At 41.1% G+C, this 22,646-nt stretch overlaps 1 protein-coding gene across 2 annotated transcripts in view; it reads left to right on the top strand.

Annotated features, from left to right (window-relative positions):
* tln2b (talin 2b) overlaps positions 1 to 22,646 on the top strand; it is an 82,053-nt gene that overhangs the window by 21,498 nt on the left and 37,909 nt on the right. For both annotated transcript variants that reach the window (XM_086209019.1, XM_086209018.1), the window contains exons 2-12: positions 10,836 to 11,006; positions 11,095 to 11,192; positions 11,390 to 11,519; positions 12,164 to 12,319; positions 12,698 to 12,840; positions 17,883 to 18,010; positions 18,315 to 18,378; positions 18,536 to 18,640; positions 20,537 to 20,692; positions 21,392 to 21,493; positions 21,594 to 21,670. In XM_086209019.1, coding sequence (XP_086065145.1) covers positions 10,871 to 11,006; positions 11,095 to 11,192; positions 11,390 to 11,519; positions 12,164 to 12,319; positions 12,698 to 12,840; positions 17,883 to 18,010; positions 18,315 to 18,378; positions 18,536 to 18,640; positions 20,537 to 20,692; positions 21,392 to 21,493; positions 21,594 to 21,670 — 1,295 coding nt within the window. In that variant the 5' untranslated portion in view covers positions 10,836 to 10,870. The remainder of the gene's footprint in view (positions 1 to 10,835; positions 11,007 to 11,094; positions 11,193 to 11,389; positions 11,520 to 12,163; positions 12,320 to 12,697; positions 12,841 to 17,882; positions 18,011 to 18,314; positions 18,379 to 18,535; positions 18,641 to 20,536; positions 20,693 to 21,391; positions 21,494 to 21,593; positions 21,671 to 22,646) is intronic.

Here is a 22,646-nt window from a genome sequence, read left to right as displayed (position 1 = left end):
CTGCCGGGTTCTGCCTGCCTTCTCAAACCGTAACTTTTCTGTAGCACCACAATGCCTCATTTAGTGGGTTTCGACACGTTTGACTGTAATGAAAAAATTCCAGCTGCAGTGATTTGGATATTGTGCTTGATCACATTGCAACATAGTGCAGCTTGAGTTTTAGCCGGATGGTGATCGTTGCATTCAGCTGCCAGTGAGTGAGTGAGTGAGTGAGTGAGCGAGCGAGTGAGAGTAGTGTGTTTGTCTGTATACGCTTTAGATGTTGTGCATCCACTAGTCACTAAGCTCATTACAGTAATCAGGTTAAAGAGAGTGGAACTGAAGAGCATTTGGCCGGCGGCATGTTTCCTCTGGACTTCCCCAGTAAGACGGAGAACCTCTCACACAGGCTCCGGCTGAGCTAGTGGGACCCAGCCCTGCAGACGCCTGCTCCTAATGACCGGCTCCCGCTGCTTCTGTTTGGATGAAACCCACACTGGAGTATTCAACTGCACCCATGCTGTCATAATGACCACTCTGTGATTGTAAAGCTCTTCTGCTATACAGCTATTAGGATTACACTGCTATTGTAGATCATAATCAGCCTCTGATCTGCTTGTTGTCGTTCACACTGATGCATTTAGTAAAGAGTGGAACCTGCTTTTTGCAATTTTCTGTTTTTTGATAGATGAGGCATAACTAATCAAATGCAGACGAGTCTTCGCTTCCTGTACCTTGCTCAGTGAAACTGCATAAATTGTGTGTTTTCAGACAACTGTGGGGGGATGTATGCTCACTCGTGTTGCTTATATATTTGTAAACCTTTTTTTTCCTGTAACAGTTAAAGCGTCGATTCAGCAGTAATAACAGTCTTGCACATTATGCCTCAGTTTGTATTTTCAGTTGTCTTTAAACACTTGCCGCTGAAACGTTTTATCTAATTTCATGACAATCTACTGAACAAAAAACATCTGTTGAGCAAAAGCAATCGACAATTGAGTTGATTTGTGGTGCTTGTCTCCTTACATAAGGTTGTGTGTGTGTGTTTGTGTGTGTGTGTGTGTGTGTGTGTGTGTGTGTGTGTGTGTAGCTGCTGTAGAAGCTTCAGTGACCATCATAAGAACCACTAATGAAAGTCAGTGCCTTTTATCATTTGGTTTCCTCTGCTAACCGCATTGAAAAGGCCCTCCTTCATTTTTTCTTTGCAACTGACAGAAGCCACCTGGCCTGGGAATTGCCCAAAACCATGGTTGCTATGGCAACCTGCAGATGTGGAGCATGAAATACTGAGCCTGTGAGTCCTTAACTAAGCATGGCAGCATCCCTTACATGCTCCACTCTGTAGGGTGGGTGACTCCAGTCTCTCAATAAAGGTGCTGCTTCAAGATGTGGCCACGGGGGTGTCACAGTGTCCCCTCTGTTCTCTTGGTGCTGGAGATTTTAAAGGAGTCAGCATAATTCTTTTTAGTTAGTCACCACGCTGAGTGTTGGCGGGTGGCTAACCAGATGTTTACAAGGCAGGATCCAGCCAGTGAGGTTTGTTTCTTCAAATTAGGATTCTTCGAGAAAATGTGGACATAGTTAAGAAGCAGAAGTCCAGTCAGAATGGTGGAGGAAGACTTCCAGATCTATAACTTATTGAAACTACAGTGTTTTGCTATTTAACAGTCTTGTCCAAACCATCCCAAGAATGAGAAGAAACAAATAGAAGAGCTGCTGCTGCTGTAAATTACATCTTCAACCAAGAGTTGAATTTTAAATGGAAAACTCCACAAGGCTCCTCAACTATTTCTTTAAAGTCATCAACAGTTATTGGTTTTGCTAAACTTTGTTTTTTCAATTTATCACTCTAAAAAAATGTTTTCTTTGATAAAAAGATTGTCATTTTTCACCTCTATGAAAGTTCTTCCAAAGCTTTTTTTCCTTTCATAGAAAACTAAAACTAAGAGCATTTTATGAAGCACCTCTTCTCCCACCACCCTTTCTCTTTACCCAAGAATTGTTGGGGTAGAATACAGAAAAACTGTCAGAAAAAAGAATTCCAATTTTTGTCTGACCGCCTGCACTCCAACAACACTTGAAGATCTTTCTGAAGAGTGCAATATTTGTGCGAGGGGAAAGTTGTTGTATACCCCGTCTGCCAATATCAACATTAGATCCCCTTGTGCTTTCAGTATTCGCTGAGACAAAAACAAAGCTGCAAGAAGTCCCACAATGATACTGTGCTTGGAATGTACTCCCAAGATAACTGCATGATGGAGTCTTTTGTTTGCCTTGGCCTTGTACAATTTGCTTTTAACTTTTTTATGGTTCAGGTGTCAACCGACCGTTCATCATTTTGAGAAACTCTAGAAAGCTGATTGGTCGGTTTGTGAAAACGATCTCACTTCAGTGCTTTCTCTGTTCGTTCTACATCTGCCTGTCTTTGCCCATCTTCCTCACTGTGGATGTCAATACAGCAGTAAATTTTATCACATATTCTCATTCTTGCTGTGCAACTTTTGCTGCAGAACCTTCCACAAAGGAGTGGAACTGAAGTGACACTTTTACAGAGGGGCATTTTCATTTTTCAGACATGCTCAATCAAAGCAAATCAGAATCAGCCCCCTCAGACTCCTGTTTTTTTTTCTTTTTTTCTGCCGAACATTTTCATGTACTTGTGACAGGATAGCTGAGAGACCCTTTAGATGAATCCAGGATTGTATAGTCTTGTACACACATAAAAGACGCCTATAACGCTGTCAAAGCTCACTGACTTCGTCTGCTTGACACCTAAAAGCTGACTTGAGCTGAAATCTGTACATCGCTATAGAGCGTACATGAAAACAATGGCGGTGGTGGATCTGAGACCAGTGTGGATGTGGCTGCTGCTGCTTCTGCTGTCCGGGCCTTATATGTCCAGGAAAAGGTGGGCACAGCAGCAGCCATGGCAACTGTGGGCAGAGTCGCTGATCTGGAAACAATGGGCCAAAAACATGGCCTCTCCCTGAACCTACTCTCATACAGCAACATGTTTTCATTAACCACTGACAGGAGATTTTAATGAAACAACTTTGATACAGTTATAGATTTTAGTAAGGGTTTCCTTTCATAATGCTCCACTAAGCTTACAGAGAGTATTTGATTACTAATTAATATGAATTACACAAGACAAATCCACTTAACTATTGTCCTTTATTGGTTTGCTTACAGTCAAAACAATAATCCTCTCTCATTGTGTGTCAAGTTCCTTTCTTAACAGCGTGCCAGTGGATATAAAATGCTGATAGAGTCCCTCAGTGGATCACACATTGGAGCGAAGCCAGTGTGTGTTCCGTTCCACTGCCCTTGATACAGAAATCAGCATGTGAGTGGTTGTCGGCAGCTACAGACGTCTGTGTGTGTGTGTGTGTGTGTGTGTGTGTGTGTGTGTGTGTGTGTGTGTGTAGGGGGGGCTCAGTGCTGGGGAGGCTGTACAGACGGAAGATTGGAGTCACCTGATTTACAGGACACGCCACTTCAGGAGTTATTTACTGTCTGTGGGAGAGTTAGCTTATACTGATGCTCACAACCCACTATAGGTTGAGACAATATTTAACTCCACAAAGTCTAATTGGTTGTGTGTGTGTGTGTGTGTGTGTGTGTGTGTGTGTATGTGTGTGTGTGTGTATGTGTGTGTGTGCGTGTGCGTGTGTGTGTGAGTACTGTTCTGTAGTTGCATCAGACTCGGGCATTAACTCCCTAATGATTTCTTACTCAATTATTTAAAGTAGAGATTCGGGCTGGAGACTCCTTTCATTTCTGATCTAATTCCAGTGCTCATATTTGAATACTTGTCAATATGGATATGAATCTTATTTATGATGATTATGATTATTGGTGATGTTATATTTGTTACACGTGTAGTAAACCGTACACTTATTACAAAACCAATTTAAGGTGTTCCGAGTTGCCACGCGAGGAGAAAAAAAAAAACGGCTCCTGAGTTAAATGCATTATTTTTCCTTGTTGCAAAATTCGAATGCAGGTAGATCATTGAGGACATGAGGTGGGAGCAATAAAGTTTGTATTGGATGAGCTGCCTGTTGCTCACTGGTGGAGTCGACTTCACTCATCGCCTTCCTTTCATTACCACCCGGTGGTGCATAATCAGCATCTATCACAGCCACTGTGCGCTCCAGTGGCAGATAGAAGGGTCAGCATTCTGTAATAGTGATCTCCACATGCAAACAGAGTTTAGAAACAACCTCAGCATCACATCACCGATGTGTTGATGGAAACAGCCAGGCTAATCTCTCTGTGCAGGTAGTGAGGCTACGCTCTTTCCTATCTGTTGCCAAGCTAGCTGGGCCGCTGCGTTCACATTTGGCCTGGTTTCCTTGCACCACGCTGAAGCCCGATTTCCACCCGGACCCTCTGGCCTGCACTCACATTGCTCCGAGCCTGAGCACACTTGCGTCATCACTGAGCTGTTGACAAGAGCCTTACTCTTGGACGGGATTCTCAACACTCATGATTGTATTTCATCACAGTAGCAGGACCTATTAGAGGCAGTACTGCGCTCACACTGTCCCTCACACACTGTTGGGAGAGGTGACATGTTTTATCACTGTATGTTCACCCAAAATACGGTACTGAACCTGACCTCCAACCACGCCAAAGAAATTTATTTGAATCCGTCACACTAGTCCAACCAACTAGACTTTGTGGGGACAAATAGGCCCAGTGCTAGTAGACAGTGTTAGCTGTTAGCACCCCTGCTACATCCTGTTGCAACACTTCTAATTATTCTGCAACCATTCTATATATGTAACTCATTTGGGAAGTTGTTTCAGGGCATCTTTCTTCTGATAGAAAGCAACTCTTAAGGACAAGTATGAAGCTACAGTAACTCTTAAAGCCATGTAGCTTCAGACACTGCACAAGATCAGTTCCAGTAAAAATGGACCACAGGCTGACGTGACAGTGTGAGGTCTAGTACACTTTGTAAATGTGTAACATGACCTTACATATGGAGCTGTAATCATACATATGTATAACAAAACAGCAATGCAATGTATGAATCCTCCTTTTATGAGGATGTTGATTTTTTTTCATTATTATTTAAGTGGTGTTGATCTTTTTTTACTGGTCATTTTTGGGGTTATAGTTCTTGATTTTTTGCCTGAGTTGTAGTGAGAGGAATTCCAAATATTTAGTGAATATTAATTCAAATAAAGTGACTAGCTGTGCTCCTTCACTCTCAAAGCCGATGTATGCTTGTGGACCTCATACAGTAGTTCATGAGATCGTTGTGGGTAAAAAAAATGGTGCGTAATGATTATGAAATCATCATGAGCGGCGATCGTTGTTGTTTTGGGCTGATCTGCTTCCGTTGGTGCGTGTAATGAAACAAATATCTGCGGGGAACTTCAACCACTCCCACTGAGAGCTTAAACAACCCACAGACAGTCAGTCAGGAGGACGAGCTCATCACCGCGGGGTGGAGCTTTCCTCCCCCTACATCTCCATCTATTAGGAAGCTCATTCATCAAACTCTCTAAATTAGAACACTGGTACATACAATAATGAACATATGTAAGTAAGTTCATTCTGTTTTTTTGCAAGACCCAGAGTAACAGAAATAATGTCTCTAATCTGATATGCATGTTAATGTAATAATTAAAAAAGAAAATGATGATGTTCAATTTTAGGCACTACTGAATGCTGTTGTCTTGTTGGAAGACGTATTTATTGTGCTGATGCTGGTGTGGTTTCTTTCAAATTGAAGCTGTTGGGGGATGCTCTACTTTACTGGATATTTTTAGTGTAAGAGCTGCTCTCTCCTTTCCTGTGACAAGGGCAAGATTCATACTTCCTGTCACAATCTGGACCTTTAAATTGCATTACAGCACAGTGTGTAGCCCAGGAGCAAAGACTGTGTGTGAGTGGGTCCTAGCAGGAGGGTTAACTTTTAAATGTATGAAGAAAAAAATAAATCCTAACTCTAAATTCACAGTGTGAGTTGAAGAGCAAGGGCCCCCTTTTTTATCTGATTCAGCATGCACTGCATGAATAACACCCTGTTAAGTAAAATTAGACCGTGTAAGCCCTTCATAATATGACAACGTGTTCATGATATTCCCAGTGAACTACAAATATCAGAGGTCAATTCTACTTCACAATGCTGTCTGCAAATTACTGTGCCCTGCAGCATGAAACACAGAGAAACGATAAGGATGGAGGTGAAAGCTTTTGACTTATTAATTATTTGAATTGTGTTCAGTCAGACTCTCAGTCACAGTCTTTTTAAGCAAATAAGCACAAGGACATGCTGATTAATTAAACAAAGCAACTGTATCATTTCCACAAGGAATAAGAAAGTGGACAGTGTTGCATTACAAATTTGATTTCCATTAACTGTAAAGATATGATTATAACTGTAATAAATTGTGTTTTTACACCCCGGAGCTTCTAGAACATAAACCTGCACCGTTCATCCATCAATCACTGGCAGCATGTAAATGTTTCTTCTTTTTTTTTGCATCTGCGTGCGATAATCAAATTCTCCTGATGTTATTAATTTGGTGAGGAGAAGCTGACAGAATGATGTCTCTGCAGCTCCATGTGCTACTTACGCAGATTAAGGTCTGAGCTATTAAAATAGATTCCATGCTATATTTTGAGATAAATCAAGTATACCACCTAATAAAGATGTATTTATGATAGCTGATTAAAATGTATCTTTTGCATACAATTAAGGCTCCTTCAGATTAGAATAGAATAGAAGGTTCTCAGAGTTCACATTCGGTGAAAATAACGCACCTGACCTTCACATGTCCCCTCCCCCCACTGAAGATTAGATTTTTTTGCTCCAGGGGCGAGAGGATATTGGAATCAAATCCAAAAATAAAAACAAATACTTAGCAGCCCTTGTTGTGTGAACATGAGCCACGAGTGTTCCTGTAAAACCCTTGTTGGTCTCAAGAGACATTCTATGGGCGTGCAAGTATAACTGACCTTGATTCCAATCAGACATGGATGAAAGGCCATTGTTGTGTTTGGAGTGTCAGTGCAGGAAGTACAAAAAAAGGAGGAGAAAGGGGGATGAGGAGCAGTTTAGCCTATTAACATATTATCAATGCACACATGCTTTAATCCTGCTGTGCTCGACAGTCCTGAGAACTGCTGAGATTGGAATTAATTTCACCCTCTCCATTTAATGCCACTGACATACCACATGCTTAAAGGGAAACTTTGATGATTTTTCAAAAGCTTTTGGTCATTAAAGTATGGGCAGTATATGCAAATGAAGACATTTAACTTCCCTCTATGTTGCCTGCAACTTGGGCCTCTCATGCATTTGCTTGCATAGGGGGATGTTAGAACTACAAAATCACTTCAGAAAATCCAAACAGCCTATCTGCCATGTTGTAAGTAAATCAGACTATACCACAGTAACAGTACTTCCCTAACACCATTACAGCAGCCTGGGAGTGGCTCTGGAAGGCATGCAATGCACTGTGGTTCTTGTAGGATTTGTAATGTTTTTCGATTGTCTGTGGACATGATGTACTTTTCTGCTTCACAGAAAGCCCAGTCATGAGAAAAGGCCATCTTTCCAGGGCTGGAAAACATCTTTAAACATGTGCGTAAAATCACAAAGCCATACTTGTAATCTAAAACAATGGCCCACAAGCAGGATAATGCAGTATAGTTATAATGCAATTGTCATAATATAGTCAACTAATACCATGTTGATGTTTTTGTGTGTTTAGTGAAGACTTCTGTTGGTTTACTTGCTATTTTATTTCAACTTTAGGGTATATTTCAATTGTATCACATCTTGTTTAAATTATTCTTTCATCTTTTGCTTCAGAGTCACCATTACTAACCTTCCATCCCACGTGGCTGCTTTTGTACACACAATCACTGTCTGAGTGTGTAGTAAACCAAGAGATTTTTACATGTACATCACCACTTGGGTTTCCTTTGTCCATTGTTTACCACAGAATCGTTATGATCTCTGTTTGACCTTGGACTTCCTGCATCAGTGGGGGGTGTGGATTAGATTTGGCTGTTGAAGAAAAGGAAAAATATAGCCATTCGCTGTTCTCTGCGCTTCCATCACTGTCTGGTTTGAATCGGCCTCCCAAAGGAGAGGAACAAACTACAACCGTCTCATAGGACGGAAAGAAGAATCATTGGTGCCGACCATATTTAGTACTTAGACACATCCAGGGCGAGGAGATCAGGCAGCATCTGACCCTTGACATAACCTCCTCTAACTCCTCCCCTCTGGTAGGCGTTATAGAACAATGTGCACCAGAAAAACCAGACACGTAGGCCGTCACTCGAGTGAATCAGTCCGCAGCATCAGGAACAGCCTTCTTCTCCTACAAACTGATAATCATGCTGTATTGACTGTTATTGTCTCTGTATTTATTCCAATAAATTTGTGCTCTGAGCCTTTGCGCTATGATCAGACTACCCCAAATAATACTGAATGATATTAATTCTAAATTTCTTCTCACGTTTGCATTCTGCAACTATACCCCATTGTCCTCATGTCACATCCCTTTTATAGTTTTGATGTTAATAGAGAACAGTGCTTTGACATGTGATGTAAAGTACATGGGACAGACAGTCTTGTGCAGTATTGCTGACACATACATGACTGTAACTGTTATTTGATAAGTGGATTGAACATGTTCCAAGCACCCTAAAAGAGCTCTTATAATCTTCAGAGATGGAAATACTGATGATATGGCTCCAGGTAGCTCAGAGGTCATTCATCCAGGCTGTTTGCAAGCACTGCAGATTTATTTTCATGGTTAACACACAGGCCTTTATACTAGTTTTCACAAATAAAAGACCTGAAATTGATGACAATGTTGATCAGCCTTGGATCAGCCTAGTTTCAATGTCCCCTCCAGTCACCTCCTCGGTGGCTGGATGACAGACGTTTACAGTGATGGCAGCAGTTGTTCCACTGCTGCCGGTATTACAGCCAGTCATTAGAGCTGTATTCCCTCCAGATGGCTCCTGTCGTCCCTGGTCTCTATTGAATTGTCCATGTTTAGACCCCTGCAAGCTGCTCTTTGGCTATTTTAATGTCTTAATATGCTGAGTAGTTGAAAAAAACAACAACAAAAACACAATGCAGGACACTTTTCTGTGTGATAAGTGATTGTCACGGGAGATAGTGTTTTGAAATTACATCACAGCTCTATCTAGTGATCTAGAAAGGGTCGTTAAAAAAAAAGAAAGAAATTCAACGAAAAGCCACATAAATTGTTTCTTCTCTCTCTCAGACATTGATCATCATCCATGCTTGAAAATAGAGCTAATGAGGAGCTGGCTGTATTTGCACGAGGATCATAGTGAAAAATGTTCTCTCACTACTGTAAGCTCAGGGATTATAATTATCCTCCTGGATTTCATCATGTGGTTTCTGCAGTACTTACACTCTGGAGTGACTGATGCTACTCACAACAGACCTGAAAGTGGCTGCTGCTGCTTTACCTGTCGTCCTAAATCCTCGCAGGTGACAGTGTCTTTATTTTTTTATTTTTTTTATATCATTGGGAAAAATCAAAAATGCAAACATTTTATCCGCGTAGTGCAAAGCATGTATTTGCTGCGTGTATGTGTGAGGGGGTGGTATCTGCGAGTTTAATCGTAAACCTGCATACACACCCATGCAGCCTGCTGTGTTGTCATTCTGAGATCTCATAATGGTCTAGAGGAGAGGAGAGGAAGGGTTGGACAAGCTGGATGACAAAAACTCGGAGGGGCTTCTCCGCCAGCCTGTATAGAGGAGAGCTCATGCGGCGCCATTAGCCCTTCTTCTTTGTGGTTGTCTTTCCCATTTTGTATGAAGAAAAACTCAGGAAAGGCAAGGGGCTCTTAGAGAGGAACCCATGGCCATGGCAGAGTTACGGTCAAAGCAGGGCTCATTCACAACTCTGTCATTATCGAAAATGCACTTCTCAGACTTTCTCTGTCTCACAAGGACTTGTGGATGAACTGCGGCGCACAAAAAACCTCTTTGTTTCCAAGTACGGCTGAGATCTGAATCATGTCACATCACTATCTGAACTTGTGCCTTCATATCCAACCAGGAATCTATGCTGATATCTTTTTACCCAGACTAATTTTGCTCACATATAAGAAATAACTAGACTTTTTGTCGATAAAGTATATAAGAGGCAGAGCGCTTCCTGATATAGATGGCCCTATTTATCATGTTCCTCCCTCTCTCTGTTGAAGCCAAGGTCAAAGACGAGGAGAAACACCCTGCAGAATCAATGTCTTCCTTTTTTTCCCTTTTTTTCCTTTTTTTTTTGTACATTTGAGTCTCAGAATACCTGAATTTATATACCTGAATTGCAGTATGTGACAAAACACCCACTAATTTGTCTCACAATAAAGTCTGTGGGTGGGGGTGTGGGTAAGCTGGAAAAGGAGCAAATAATGATGCAGCGGCGGCGGAGTGTCATTCTTCTTGTTTTGACTTGGTTCCTGTTATCCCCACAGATTAGAGAGATTTGCGCTTTACCCTTTTTTTCCTGCTGAAAGGTTATGTCGCTCACCCCGGCTCAGGTAATTCTACACACACTGCAATCAGACGGGGGCTCTCCGTAAACGTAACCCTTTAATATCAGAACAGCGGGGAGGAATGAGGCGAACATGCATTCAATTTCACAGGTAAAAATGTCCCTAAGGAGGTCGTTGTGATGATTTGTTCTTTGCCTTGCGGTGCTACTTGTGTAATTTTCAAGCATGATTGCTGTATCAGAGGTTAATAATGGCCTGTTGATACCTGCTATTACACAGCCAGCACTTTGACTGACACTATCAACCTTACATAATGGTGCTGCTCCTGTGGCTCTCAGGTGTGTAGGTCGGTGAGGCCATTATACCCTCCAAGATGGTGGCCTTGTCACTAAAGATCTGTGTGCGCCAGTGCAACGTGGTGAAGACGATGCAGTTCGAACCCTCCACGCCTGTGTATGACGCCTGCAGGATCATAAGAGAAAGAGTCCCGGAGGCCCAGTCAGGACAAGGTTAATATATGACTCAGAAAATCTAATTTTCATAATGGAAATCTATTGGCATTTACGTTTGTATGAACTGTTTGACTTTTTGTTTTAGCCTCAGATTATGGCCTCTTCTTGTCTGATGATGATCCCAGGAAAGGAATCTGGCTAGAGTCTGGAAGAACCCTGGATTACTACATGCTGCGAAATGGAGTAAGATTAAGTCATACAGTTTGGGGCGGAGAACTGTCAGTGTCACTTATCATCTCTTGAAGTGATTTACATTTTGTAGCAGGACCTGAGATATTTATGCCTCCCTCCTTGCTGTGAGCCGCTGCTTTCTGCTGTCGAGAACGATTAATTTTTGCGGTTTTCGCTGGTATCACCGTGTTTCCTGTCCTGTCTCTCAGGATGTTTTGGAGTATAAGAAGAAACAAAGGCCGCAGAAGATCAAAATGTTGGATGGTGCGGTTAAAACCATCATGGTGGATGACTCTAAAACTGTGGGGGAGCTGCTTGTCACCATATGCAGCAGAATAGGTAGGTAATAGTCTCCCTGTGCTGCTAATATGAATCTTGTCAACCCATCGTCCAAGGCTTGAATTATTCATCATCCATGTTATTTTTAGTGAAAGCTATACACTTTACTTCATGCAATATGTTACTGTGTCATTATGTGCACTTGAATTGATATTAAACAGAAGCATTTGTTTAATATGTAAGTTCATATTGCTGTGCTTGATGAAACCCTAATCAGTTTTTGCCTGGAGCGTGATGAGCATGACCCACCAAGCTCAAACACACCTATTTCTCACACATGATGGATAGTTCCTCCTATGTACAGCCATCCTGTCACTAAAGTGTTCCCTAAGCTGTATATTTCAATTATAACAGGTTGTTATCAAGCTCAATTGGGTGAAGAGGAGAGGGATGTGTGCCTTTATTGGAAAATGTTTGTTTAGAATACGTCTTTCTGCTTGGCTTCTTCTCCCTATCGACTCGCATTTCAGTTTGCTGGCTCTGTACCAGCTTTCTTTCACTTCCGTTTCAGCGAAAGGGGGAAAAGAGATAAAAAGAGAGTGCAAGCTAATTGAAGAAATACTTTCTCTGTCAGAAAACAAGGTAGCATTTCCAGGCATCTCCACCTCTCGAGAATCATCCTGCTGACTTCCTCGCCTTTTCAGGAATCACCAACTATGAGGAGTACTCGCTCATTCAGGAGGTGACAGAGGAAAAGAAGGAAGATGGGATGGGAACACTGAAGAGAGACAGAACACTGCTGCTACGAGATGAGAGAAAGATGGAAAAGCTCAAAGCTAAACTCCATACAGATGATGACTGTGAGTTTGCCATAGCCTGCTGAAGTTGATACCTCTGGAATTCTTATTGTAACATGAATGAATCTGACTCAACACACTCATCTCAAGTTTGATTTTATTACTTTGAAGTATCAAAGTTTGTCTACAGCCCAAAAAACACCTATTACATTTTTGCAACAATAAAATACACGTTCTGCTTCACTGCCAACTAGTTTTGATTCAGAAAGTTTGTTTAATTTACAAGATGTGGTGTGTTTATCTCAGTGTATGTGGTAACAGTGTGTGTGTGTGTGTGTGTGTGTGTGTGTTTGCGTGTGTGTGTGTGTGTGTGTGTGTGTGTGTGTGTGTGTGTGTGTGTGTGTGTGTGTGTGTGTGTGTGTGTGTGTGTTGATTGGACAGTGAATTGGCTGGATCACAGCAGGACATTCAGAGAACAGGGAGTGGAGGAAAGTGAGACTCTGCTGCTTAGACGCAAGTTCTTCTATTCGGACCAGAATGTGGACTCACGAGACCCGGTCCAGCTCAACCTGCTCTATGTTCAGGTGAGCTGATAACTTGCCCCTAATGGAATGTGACTGAATTAGCCAAGAGGTGACCTAGATCCAGATTTTTTTTTTTTTTTTTCCAGTCAAAAAAAAAACCAAGGAAGGTCCAAACACAATTCCACCTTGTTTTTCATGCAGGACATGTGACTGTGTAATTTGACTCAATAAACCGCATCAAATGTGGTCGGCTCTGATGTGGTTTGACTTTTTCTTTGTTCTTACAGTGATGGGAACTTTTACTCGTGAAGGCGTTCCTTTGCATTTTGAATTCCTCTATGACTTCCACCATCACTCTACTCTTTTTACTCCAAAGGTCGTCTATGTGTATTCATGGCGTTCGTATCGTATCTCAGAGAAAGGTCAATGCATACACATTAACTGGACTGACTTTGCAAATCCAGCCTGCTCTAGTAACCCTTCCTATAATTAAATAGACGAGCGCAAGTGACTGTTTTCTTCTGAATAAAATATTTGGTGTGAAGTATTAGCAAGTTGTAAGGTGCTAGCTGGGAAAGTAAAACCTGGCTTGGTTAGTGGAACAAGTCGAGTACTATGCTTGTGAATTAATGATAAAATGTGCTGGTTAACAATCCAGAACCATCCAGAACAGAGACGAGCAGAAATGATCAATGCTGCAATTCTGAGCGACACCTGGAAGGCAGAGCATGAACAGCTAGAACAATACTGAAGACCCCAGAAAAAACTAAATCAGATGTGAAAAGCGAGATTCACAGTGGTCCCAGTGGTAATCCCAGTCCACATCTGACACTTGACAACATCTCTCTCTCTCTCTCTCTCTCACTCTCTCTCTCTCTCTCTCTCTCTCTCTCTCTCTCTCTCTCTCTCTCTCTCTCTCTCTCTCTCTCTCTCTCTGCGGAGAAGTGCAGTCCTAGGAACAGGACCCGAGCACAGTAGTACAGTTTGTCCCCAGGTTAGGCTTTGTTTATGAACAAATAAACATCAGCCCAGAAGTGCATTTCACCAGATATTCCCTTCTTAGGGATTAAGAAAGTCTCTCCTCTGAGTTTTACTAAGCACCTTAACTTCAGCTTTGAGAGACAGTGACACTGTATCTCCTGGGTGGATGTGGTCAGTAGATTTCTTACTCGTGTAACTGAGATTGAGAAATGGAGTTTGGCTCTCTCTCTCTTTGCTTTGTGTATTGTAAACTGAGGGAAGTCCTGCTGGCTTTGTGGCTTTCAGTGTGTGTGTGTGTGTGTGTGTGCGTGTGTGTGCGTGCAAGTGTGCTTGAGCCAAGAGGTTAGCGTCACACTAGTCACGGTTTTTGCTCTCTGCACATCTCACTGTTGGTGCATTCACATTAGCCTCTCCTAGCCAGAAAGGCTTTGGGAATGTACTGACACCTGGACTCGCACAGCGGTATGTAAAATCTGGAGATGTGTATGGCTATATACTCTCACTAATGGTTACAAAAAATCACATATTTTCTTGAAAGAAATAGGCAATGATTATCTGATGTTCTGTGAAAACAAAACCCCGAGCCACAGTACTTCAGAAATAGAGTATATATAGGTCATATTTCTCAGTTAATCCTTTCAATCCCAGATGTCTTAGAGGTTTCTTGATATATTAATAAGACATCTAGCCATCTACCCTCCCTGCTGCTCTCCTCATTTCTATCTGTCTGTTCCTGTTTTTGCCTCTATTCTTCTTACGCTTCCTTTCCAGTTCATCTGCGTGCACTCCCTCTTCATCTCCTACACATTCTGACATAATCGCACACATCCACACCCTCTTACCCTGGCACACATTACAGCACACTGGATATCATGCTCTTCTCACAACACAGACTCATATTTCCTTTCACAATAACAACCCCGCCTCCTTTTTTTCCCTCCCACTTGCCCTTCCCCATCTATCTTTCCCTCATTCTGTGTGGATCACAGAGACTCTTCACATTGCAGAAGATCTCATTTCTTACGTATGTAAAAATAAGAGTCAAAAGAGAAATTTGTAGCAGGGTGGAACACGTCGGGGGCTTCCATTCCATGGTCTTCATTCCGTTTTCATAAATTTGACATGTATGATGATCTCACAGCCGCCACATTATACCCATGTTGATGTCACTGCTTATATGTTTGCATTCTTGCGATTTTACGATGAGCCCAAATGTTATTAATGATTTGAGGCTTCCATGATTTAAAATCCACCCACCCACCCACACACACACACACACACACACACACACACACACATACACACACAAATGAGAAGCTCTGCCAGTAAGACTAATCTCTTTTACTGCTCAGCCACTCCCTTTCTGTCATGTATTCATGGTAAGAACAGGATAAAGTTCCATCGAAATAGCATCAAGCCTGTGTGTTTGTCTTTTACTGCATCTTTTGCTCAATATTACTACCGTAATTCTGAGAGGATACTCTTGTTACTATTATTGCTCAGAGATTTTCAAAAGTAAGGCCGGATGAAGTACTTCATATTCTACCGTCATTTTTATGCTAATGCAATTTAATGAGTGATATTGTATTTCTGGTAAGTCTTGTGTTTCTGCTTTATGGGGTAGGGGGGGCATTGAGAAATAAAAAGAGATATTTCAAGATTTAAAGCAAAGCCAGTGTAGGTATTGCACTGAGCCACAAGAGTTCCCTCCCCTTTGTCTTTTCCAACTATAATATGTTGGATATTCCTTCAGAATAAGTCCGGGCTCTACAGAATGACATATCAAAAAATGTCATATTTTTCAAGTGGCTTTGCTTGAGTCCATCAGTAAGATTATACTAAAACTGAACTGCTTATTCGTATTCCATGCAGCAAGGCTGAGCATATCAGAAGAATTGCTTGTATGATCTTGAGAAATACTTTTAAAGTCACAAATAATCACAATTTCATAAAGTACAGCTGTTTCTACTCCCTCCTCTCGATTGAACAAGTCATGAAGATGCGAACTTTTCCATTTTAGTGACACTAAAAAGATTCTTTCTCAATCTGAAAAAGCATTCTCAAATAACCTGGCTTTGAAATTAGAGGAAACTTCTGCATTGTCTCCGACATGGAGAACTTTGTGTTCTGCGTCAGATTGTAGTTTATCAGTATCAATAAATCTATCATCTGTCTGGATCTTGTTGTTAAAAATACAACATGCTGATATATTTAGGGGATTTTCAGTATTGGCAGAGATTTGCAGACTGCTCTTGTTTTTCCTTTAATTACGAAATCATTAACAAGCATCCTGATGGAACACCTGTCTCTGTTCTGCTGGGCCGTGGTGGAACTGTTGACTTCAGTCTCAGCTTTTATACGTCTTGTATTTTGTCAATGTCTTTTGTTATACATCCACACATATGCAGGTGTCCTACAAGGAGTGAATGTATCGATTTCCATGTTTACGTAGGGTTACTTCATTTGAAATTGATTCTTTCATTCAGTATAAATGTTGTGCCTCTTCTATGGTCGTTCAGTTTACAGCATGGTGTTGCTGAGTCGTTGAGCCGCCCTGACCTTGACAGATCTCACCCTATGAACAGGATTGTTTATAGATGATGACCTGAACTCTTGCATGAACTCTTCCTTACATCTTTAGGATTTATTTTATATCAGTCAAACTTGATTCATGATGCTAGTGGAGGATGTTTTTATTTTTGAAACTCTGATGGAGTTTACAGTATTTGGTTCACACATGCATGATTACTATGGTAGTATTCCAGTTTTAAGTCTCATCCTGGTTGTAATTAGATTTAGTATGTTTAAACATAGTTATTCATATCTGTGTGCACATGTTTCTGACTGTAAGTTTTTGGAAGACTTGTGTGAGTGTGTGTGTGTGTGTGTGTGTGTGTGTTAATCCCCTTTGCTGGCTGACTCCTCCACAAGAAGCCACCCAGTGTCATTTCTGAGGATGAATCCACTTCTGTTTCTGACTGTCTGTCAAAGCAATGGTGGATGAAAGCAGCAACTGATGAAATACTTCTGTTGCCTTACTTTTACGGTGCATCTCATAATGTCATTTCAAAAAAAATCTTTAAAGCGAATAACCTAAAAAAAAATGAACATCAGTAAAGTATCCACTGTATCTGCATATTCTAATATTAATTCCACCATTAGTCCTAGCATCTCACTTCACAATGATTAGTGTGGTGAGCTGCGAGCACCAGTGTGAATGGCATGTGTGAGGGCTAATTTTAGAGTGTGTTCTTGTGTTCAGTAAGCGCTTCTGTACTCTGCTGTGAGTTGCACTGGGGAAAGGACTTGATTGTGAGTGGAGGAGATTGTTGTCCTCATTACAGCAGTAAGCTGCTGCTTAGTTTTTCATTGATGTAATGAGACATAAGAATGAGTCAAGTCCACACTGTGCATTGATATGCTCATGCTAAAAGCACTGATGGAGCCTCTCTTACTATCAGCAAGGCCTCTTCACTTTTGGAGCCATTAATTTTGCTGCAGTAAACTAGAAAGAGAAGGCAAAGAGAGGGAAAGAGCTGAGTGCCCCCTGGAGAAAACAGCACAAGCTGATTTGAAAGATGTCAACAAAAGCTTCAATATTTCGGTAAATGGTGAAGATAATGTAGACAGCCTGGCTAAATAAGCAATGGGCCATAAATGATGTTTCAGCACAACCAAACAGGCAGAGATAAAACCCTCACTTTCGATTTCTTAGCGACATATTGCGGACCATTCAGTAATGCAGATGGGATACTGTGTAAACTGGTGCATTTATGTCATGTGTTTTCATTTTTAATAACACGTAATGGACTCTGATGACAAATTTTTGAAGCTGTTATATTTAAAAGCTGCCAGAGCACCATTATTGTCACAAACACATCCTACTTTGCACCCCAGAGTGGATGAGTTTGAGTCATGACGTCCCTGCTCTACACACACATTTGATCAGTCACTAAGAAAACGTTCTCTCTGAACAACAGTGTATGGATGGAACGAAGCACTCATTACAGAGCTATGCTGAGTGTATTTTGGATAATTCTAATACCTTTGTAGTTCTTCTATCTTTTCCTTGATTGGTGTTTCAGTTACTCCCCCCTTCTTTTGCCTCATTTCTCCTCCAGGCCAGGGATGATATATTGAATGGATCCCACCCCGTCTCCTTTGATAAAGCCTGTGAGTTTGCAGGGATTCAGGCTCAGATCCAGTTTGGACCTCATGTGGAGCACAAACACAAGCCCGGATTTCTGGAGTAAGCTATTTTTTACATTTAAAAAAAAAGTTTTTTGCTCAAACGTCACTCACACTCTGAGCGTTCGTATGTTCAATTCACAGCTGCGCATGCAATGTGCTTATCTATTCCTGATTCAGTGTGGACTGTTTCTTCAGGGATTTCCTCCACTGGAAAGCTTGAGGCTGATGTCAGCTGTTACAACTGTTTTCTGATATGTAGGCTGTAGGGCAAGAATGACCTCATATGTTGAAGTATGTTAATAGAAAAGGAAATGCCTGTAGCCTTAAACAGTAACCGTGTGAAATGTCATTTATCTCCATAGCCTGAAGGAGTTCCTACCTAAAGAGTACATCAAGCAGAGAGGGTCCGAGAAGAAAGTATTCCAAGTATGTGCATTGCATTGCTTGAATGTTTAAAAAAAAAAAAAAAAGGAATGGGCAACTTAAAGGAATTATAGTGATTTGTTCCCTGTTGAAATAGAAATGATGTATATCATAGAACTTCAAATATATAGCAGGTGTAATGATCAGTTCTGTTTCCCAGGATCATAAAAACTGTGGAGAGATGACGGAGATCGAGGCCAAAGTGAAGTATGTGAAGCTGGCTAGGTCCTTGCAGACGTACGGCGTGTCCTTCTTTCTGGTAAAGGTGAGCAAAGTTAATTACAAATGCTAATTTACAGCTGAAAATATTCACAAATGCATAAGCAGGATTCAGACAAAAAAGCTAACTGCTGATCTCTCCCTGCTCGTCCCAGATCATTCTGAAAATAAATTTCTGAGGGAAGGTTGTGCTCGCCAATCGTCTCTGTGACTGAAAATGCAGGGAAATGAGGGGAAAAAAGCTTTATGTGGATTAGAAATAAAGAGTATTGGTAAAATCACACAGTTATCAATATGCATCATAGTTTACTTAGCAATTTCTTCACTCAGCTTCTCCTAACAGATGGAAATGGTAGCCAAAGCTGCAGAAATGAGACTCAATATTAGTTCAGTCATGCATCTTGTTCTAGCAATTAGACAAATAATGATTTTGCGCTAATGCAGCTGTAATTAAAAAGCTTTTCTGTTATGCACTCTGCAGTTTATCAGGTATGAAAGCCAATCGAAAACACCTCCAGTTATCATAACTAATGAGAAGCAGCAGAGTGTTTGTTTGTGGATTTGTTGTGCAGTGACATACTTGACAGTAGCAATTCTTTTCTGTTCTGGTTTGGTGATCACAAAAGTGGAATGAAAGTACTGCCTGCGAATGAGATGAAGTTGTACTATCAGGTCGTGTAAAAGCACTCTGACAGCAGCCTATTTGGTTGCAAACTTCAGGAAAGAGGAGGAAGAGTGCAGTGAGCTCTTAATGGACGATAAATGGAACATTTGGCCTTGTAGTTAAAGCAGACTGCCGGGTTCAGATTAGCTCAGTGCACGAGTATGTAAGCGTGCACGTGCATCTAAATGTACAAGCGCTCTCTGTGTTCGATGAGGAAGTGTAGTGATGGAGATTTCAAGACTCTGTTAAATAATTCACACCAGCTGCACTCTGCTGTTGCCACTAACAGAGGACGAAAGCACAGACCTGAGTGTGTGGACTCGAAGTCGGAGAGTTTATTGTAACCTTCCATTTCTCATCTGTCACTCTTTAATCACTGCTGGGTTCGTGTTGGTAAAGCTCTTTCGCTGTAAACACCACAGATATGAAAATATTGTGTATGGGAAGTAAATAACTTTGTGTATATATGTCTGCAATCATATTGGAGTGTATACAATATAAAGTCCCCTTCTACTGTGAATTATTTTTTTGGAACAAGGAGCTTTTTCCAAAACCAAGGTTAAACTATTTACAACAATATCAGTTCTACTCAAGATTAGAAAATCAAACTTCCTGCTTGAACATTGATAATTATGGCTTTAAATGTAACATACTTTAAAACAATGGAAGTTTTTTTTTTATAAGCCTTTGTGTGTTGCTATCATGAGCACTTGGATATCGTTATCTGTCCTTGTCTTTAAGAGGCTTGGAACCAGAAGCATTTTCGCTCAGTGGCTTTTTTGTAATTCTCAGAGCTTTCTGTTTGACCCAGAGATAAAAAAAACAATAGCCTAGCCATGAAATGTACCTATTTTATACTCCCCCGCCTCTACAAACTGGTAATTTTTGTCTCGTCCTCTGCAACCCTGGAGCAGAGCCAAGTGTAGGCTCAGTCTCTGAAGTGAGCTGTAATAGATTTCCAGTGGGCAGAGAGTGGAGGCCAGTGGAGCTGGTCGGGCAGCGAGCTGGTAGAAGCACCACGCTGGTGTGCTGACAGTGACTAAAGCCTGTGGAGACCCTGCGCAGTAAAGCAGCAGTTAAATAAGGCTGAACTCTGCTGGGTCAGTTCACAGCTGCCCCTCTCCTCCGTTTAGGGCTTCACGCCACGGGCACAGCATGTGAATTACAACAGCACCAGCAGAGTGGCACAACGATTTTGCCCTAGTCCTTTGACTGAATCATCGTGTGGAGGTGTTTAGCACCAACATGAACGTAATCTGATGTTTTCGGATCTGACAGGAAAAGATGAAGGGTAAAAATAAGCTAGTGCCACGGCTGCTGGGGATAACCAAAGAGTCGGTGATGCGGGTGGATGAAAAGACCAAGGATGTGGTGCAGGAATGGCCCCTGACGACAGTTAAAAGATGGGCTGCCTCCCCGAAGAGCTTCACCCTGGTACTGTGTGACTCTGCATCAGCACAACTATACACTCCTAAATGTGTGCACATAATCAGTTATTCCATACTCAGAGCCTTTTCTACATCCATAGTCAATTTTCCCCGGGGTTTCATTTTTGCAACACAAACGGCATCCTAAAAATTGTTGAGACCTAACACTACAATATTCAGTGTTTTCAATGTACTGTGCTGGCTGGCTATTGCATCGGAGTTAACAATAGATACCCCAGGAAGAATGTGCAGACTTTGGATGTATTATTCATCTGAAAGCCTTTTCAATTTTCTTTACCAGCCGCTGGTAAAAGTGCCGTATGTTTTCTTTCCATATCGGAAAAGTATTATTCCATTTAGAGATGAATAGGAATGCAAATTTTCCAAATATTCTAACCATACTTTGCCAAAACAGATTCAAACAATCAGACTTCTGCGTCTATAAAGTGCTTTGAAGTGAGCGGTTTGGAGGTTCACTAAATCTCATTTTTATCAGCTCTTTGAAGAAAGTAAATGTGCAACAGAAGCCAGTCAGTTACAGTATTTCTTTCCATTCAGAATAGAATTTTTTTAATCTTACTATCACCAAGGAAGGTGGGGTCTTTTTTGCCACTGTGAGACTCTTTTAAGAAAGCAATGTTTGGTAGATGTTAAAATGACACATAGTTTGCCCTGAATCTCTGCTTTTCAATCATGCATTACAAAGGATTTCGGCGAATATCAGGAGAGCTACTACTCCGTCCAGACTACAGAGGGAGAGCAGATATCCCAGCTTATTGCTGGATACATTGACATCATTCTTAAGAAGGTAAGCACTAAAAATGGTTCTACGCTGAATTAAATCAATATAAATCTAAATCTTTATACATGCGGTCTTCATTGCTCTCTCTGTGTTGTCCTCTGTACAGAAACAGAGTAAGGATCGTTTTGGCCTTGAGGGCGATGAGGAATCTACCATGTTGGAAGAATCTGTTTCTCCTAAAAAGTCAGTAGCACTCAAGTATTATCAGCTATGTTGTCTGTGCAGTGCTGGTGCAGTGGACCATTCACATTCTGTAAAGTGTAGTCATTCTTCATGAGTTAAAAAAAAACGTGCTGTTTAATTGTGCATGAAACTTCATTTTAGCCTGCTTGGCAAAGTTCCACCACGAATAGTAATTTAAGTCCTTAGCACAAAAAAAGCACTTTGAATTTCAAATTGAGACCTGTATCCCAGGAATCATACACGTGGTTTTTTTTGTGTTTTTCTTTCACCTTTGCTAACACAAAACCTGCCTTGGGGTAAAACAAAATTAAATAATCATCTTATTTCATTAAAAAAAAAAAAACCTTTGTGATTTGGAAGTTAAGATATCATGCAGGTTAAGATGTCATTTGTTGGAAGCTGATTTATTCAGTTATTTTTATCTCCCAGTTGGATGCTGTCTCTCACGGAAATTAAGGTAATGCTAATTGTCTCTATGGTTTCTAACACAGAATTTGGAAGTGTGTCATAACTGGAAATCAACAGGGACCCCAGTGAAACCATTCCCTGGCAGAACGGGGTATCATATCCCTGCTGCTTATGGTCCAATTGACTCATGTTGTGGTTCTCAGCACAAAAACATAATTGCTGTCTCTCAAAACAAGCCATAATTAACCAATGGAGGCAGGAGCATCTGTTGAGCCAGCCAGGAAAACAGACTTTTTTTTTTTCTGACAGTGCTTACTCACCATCAGACGGTTATTAAATATGATAATTGTTTTAATTCTAATCATCTAAATTATTAACATTCGCAGTATCATCTGGAACAGCTATCAGAATATATGCTACGACACCGCCGTGAAAACAGCTTCCGGAGCCATTTCTCTATCCGAGAATAGATCGTTTTCATTTTGAATTATTACCTCCTTTGTTTTTGGAATGCTATATACAGTATGTCTACATGTTGTTTGTTAATTCTACGGCTTCCCTTTCTGTT

This window comes from Aulostomus chinensis, chromosome 7 (assembly GCF_037954235.1).
Source record: "Aulostomus chinensis isolate RoL2024-O1b breed Wild chromosome 7, RoL_Achi_v1.0, whole genome shotgun sequence".
NCBI classification, from domain to species: Eukaryota; Metazoa; Chordata; class Actinopteri; order Syngnathiformes; family Aulostomidae; genus Aulostomus; species Aulostomus chinensis.
Note: the sequence above shows the minus strand (reverse complement) of the source record. Positions and strands in the feature narration are given on the sequence as shown.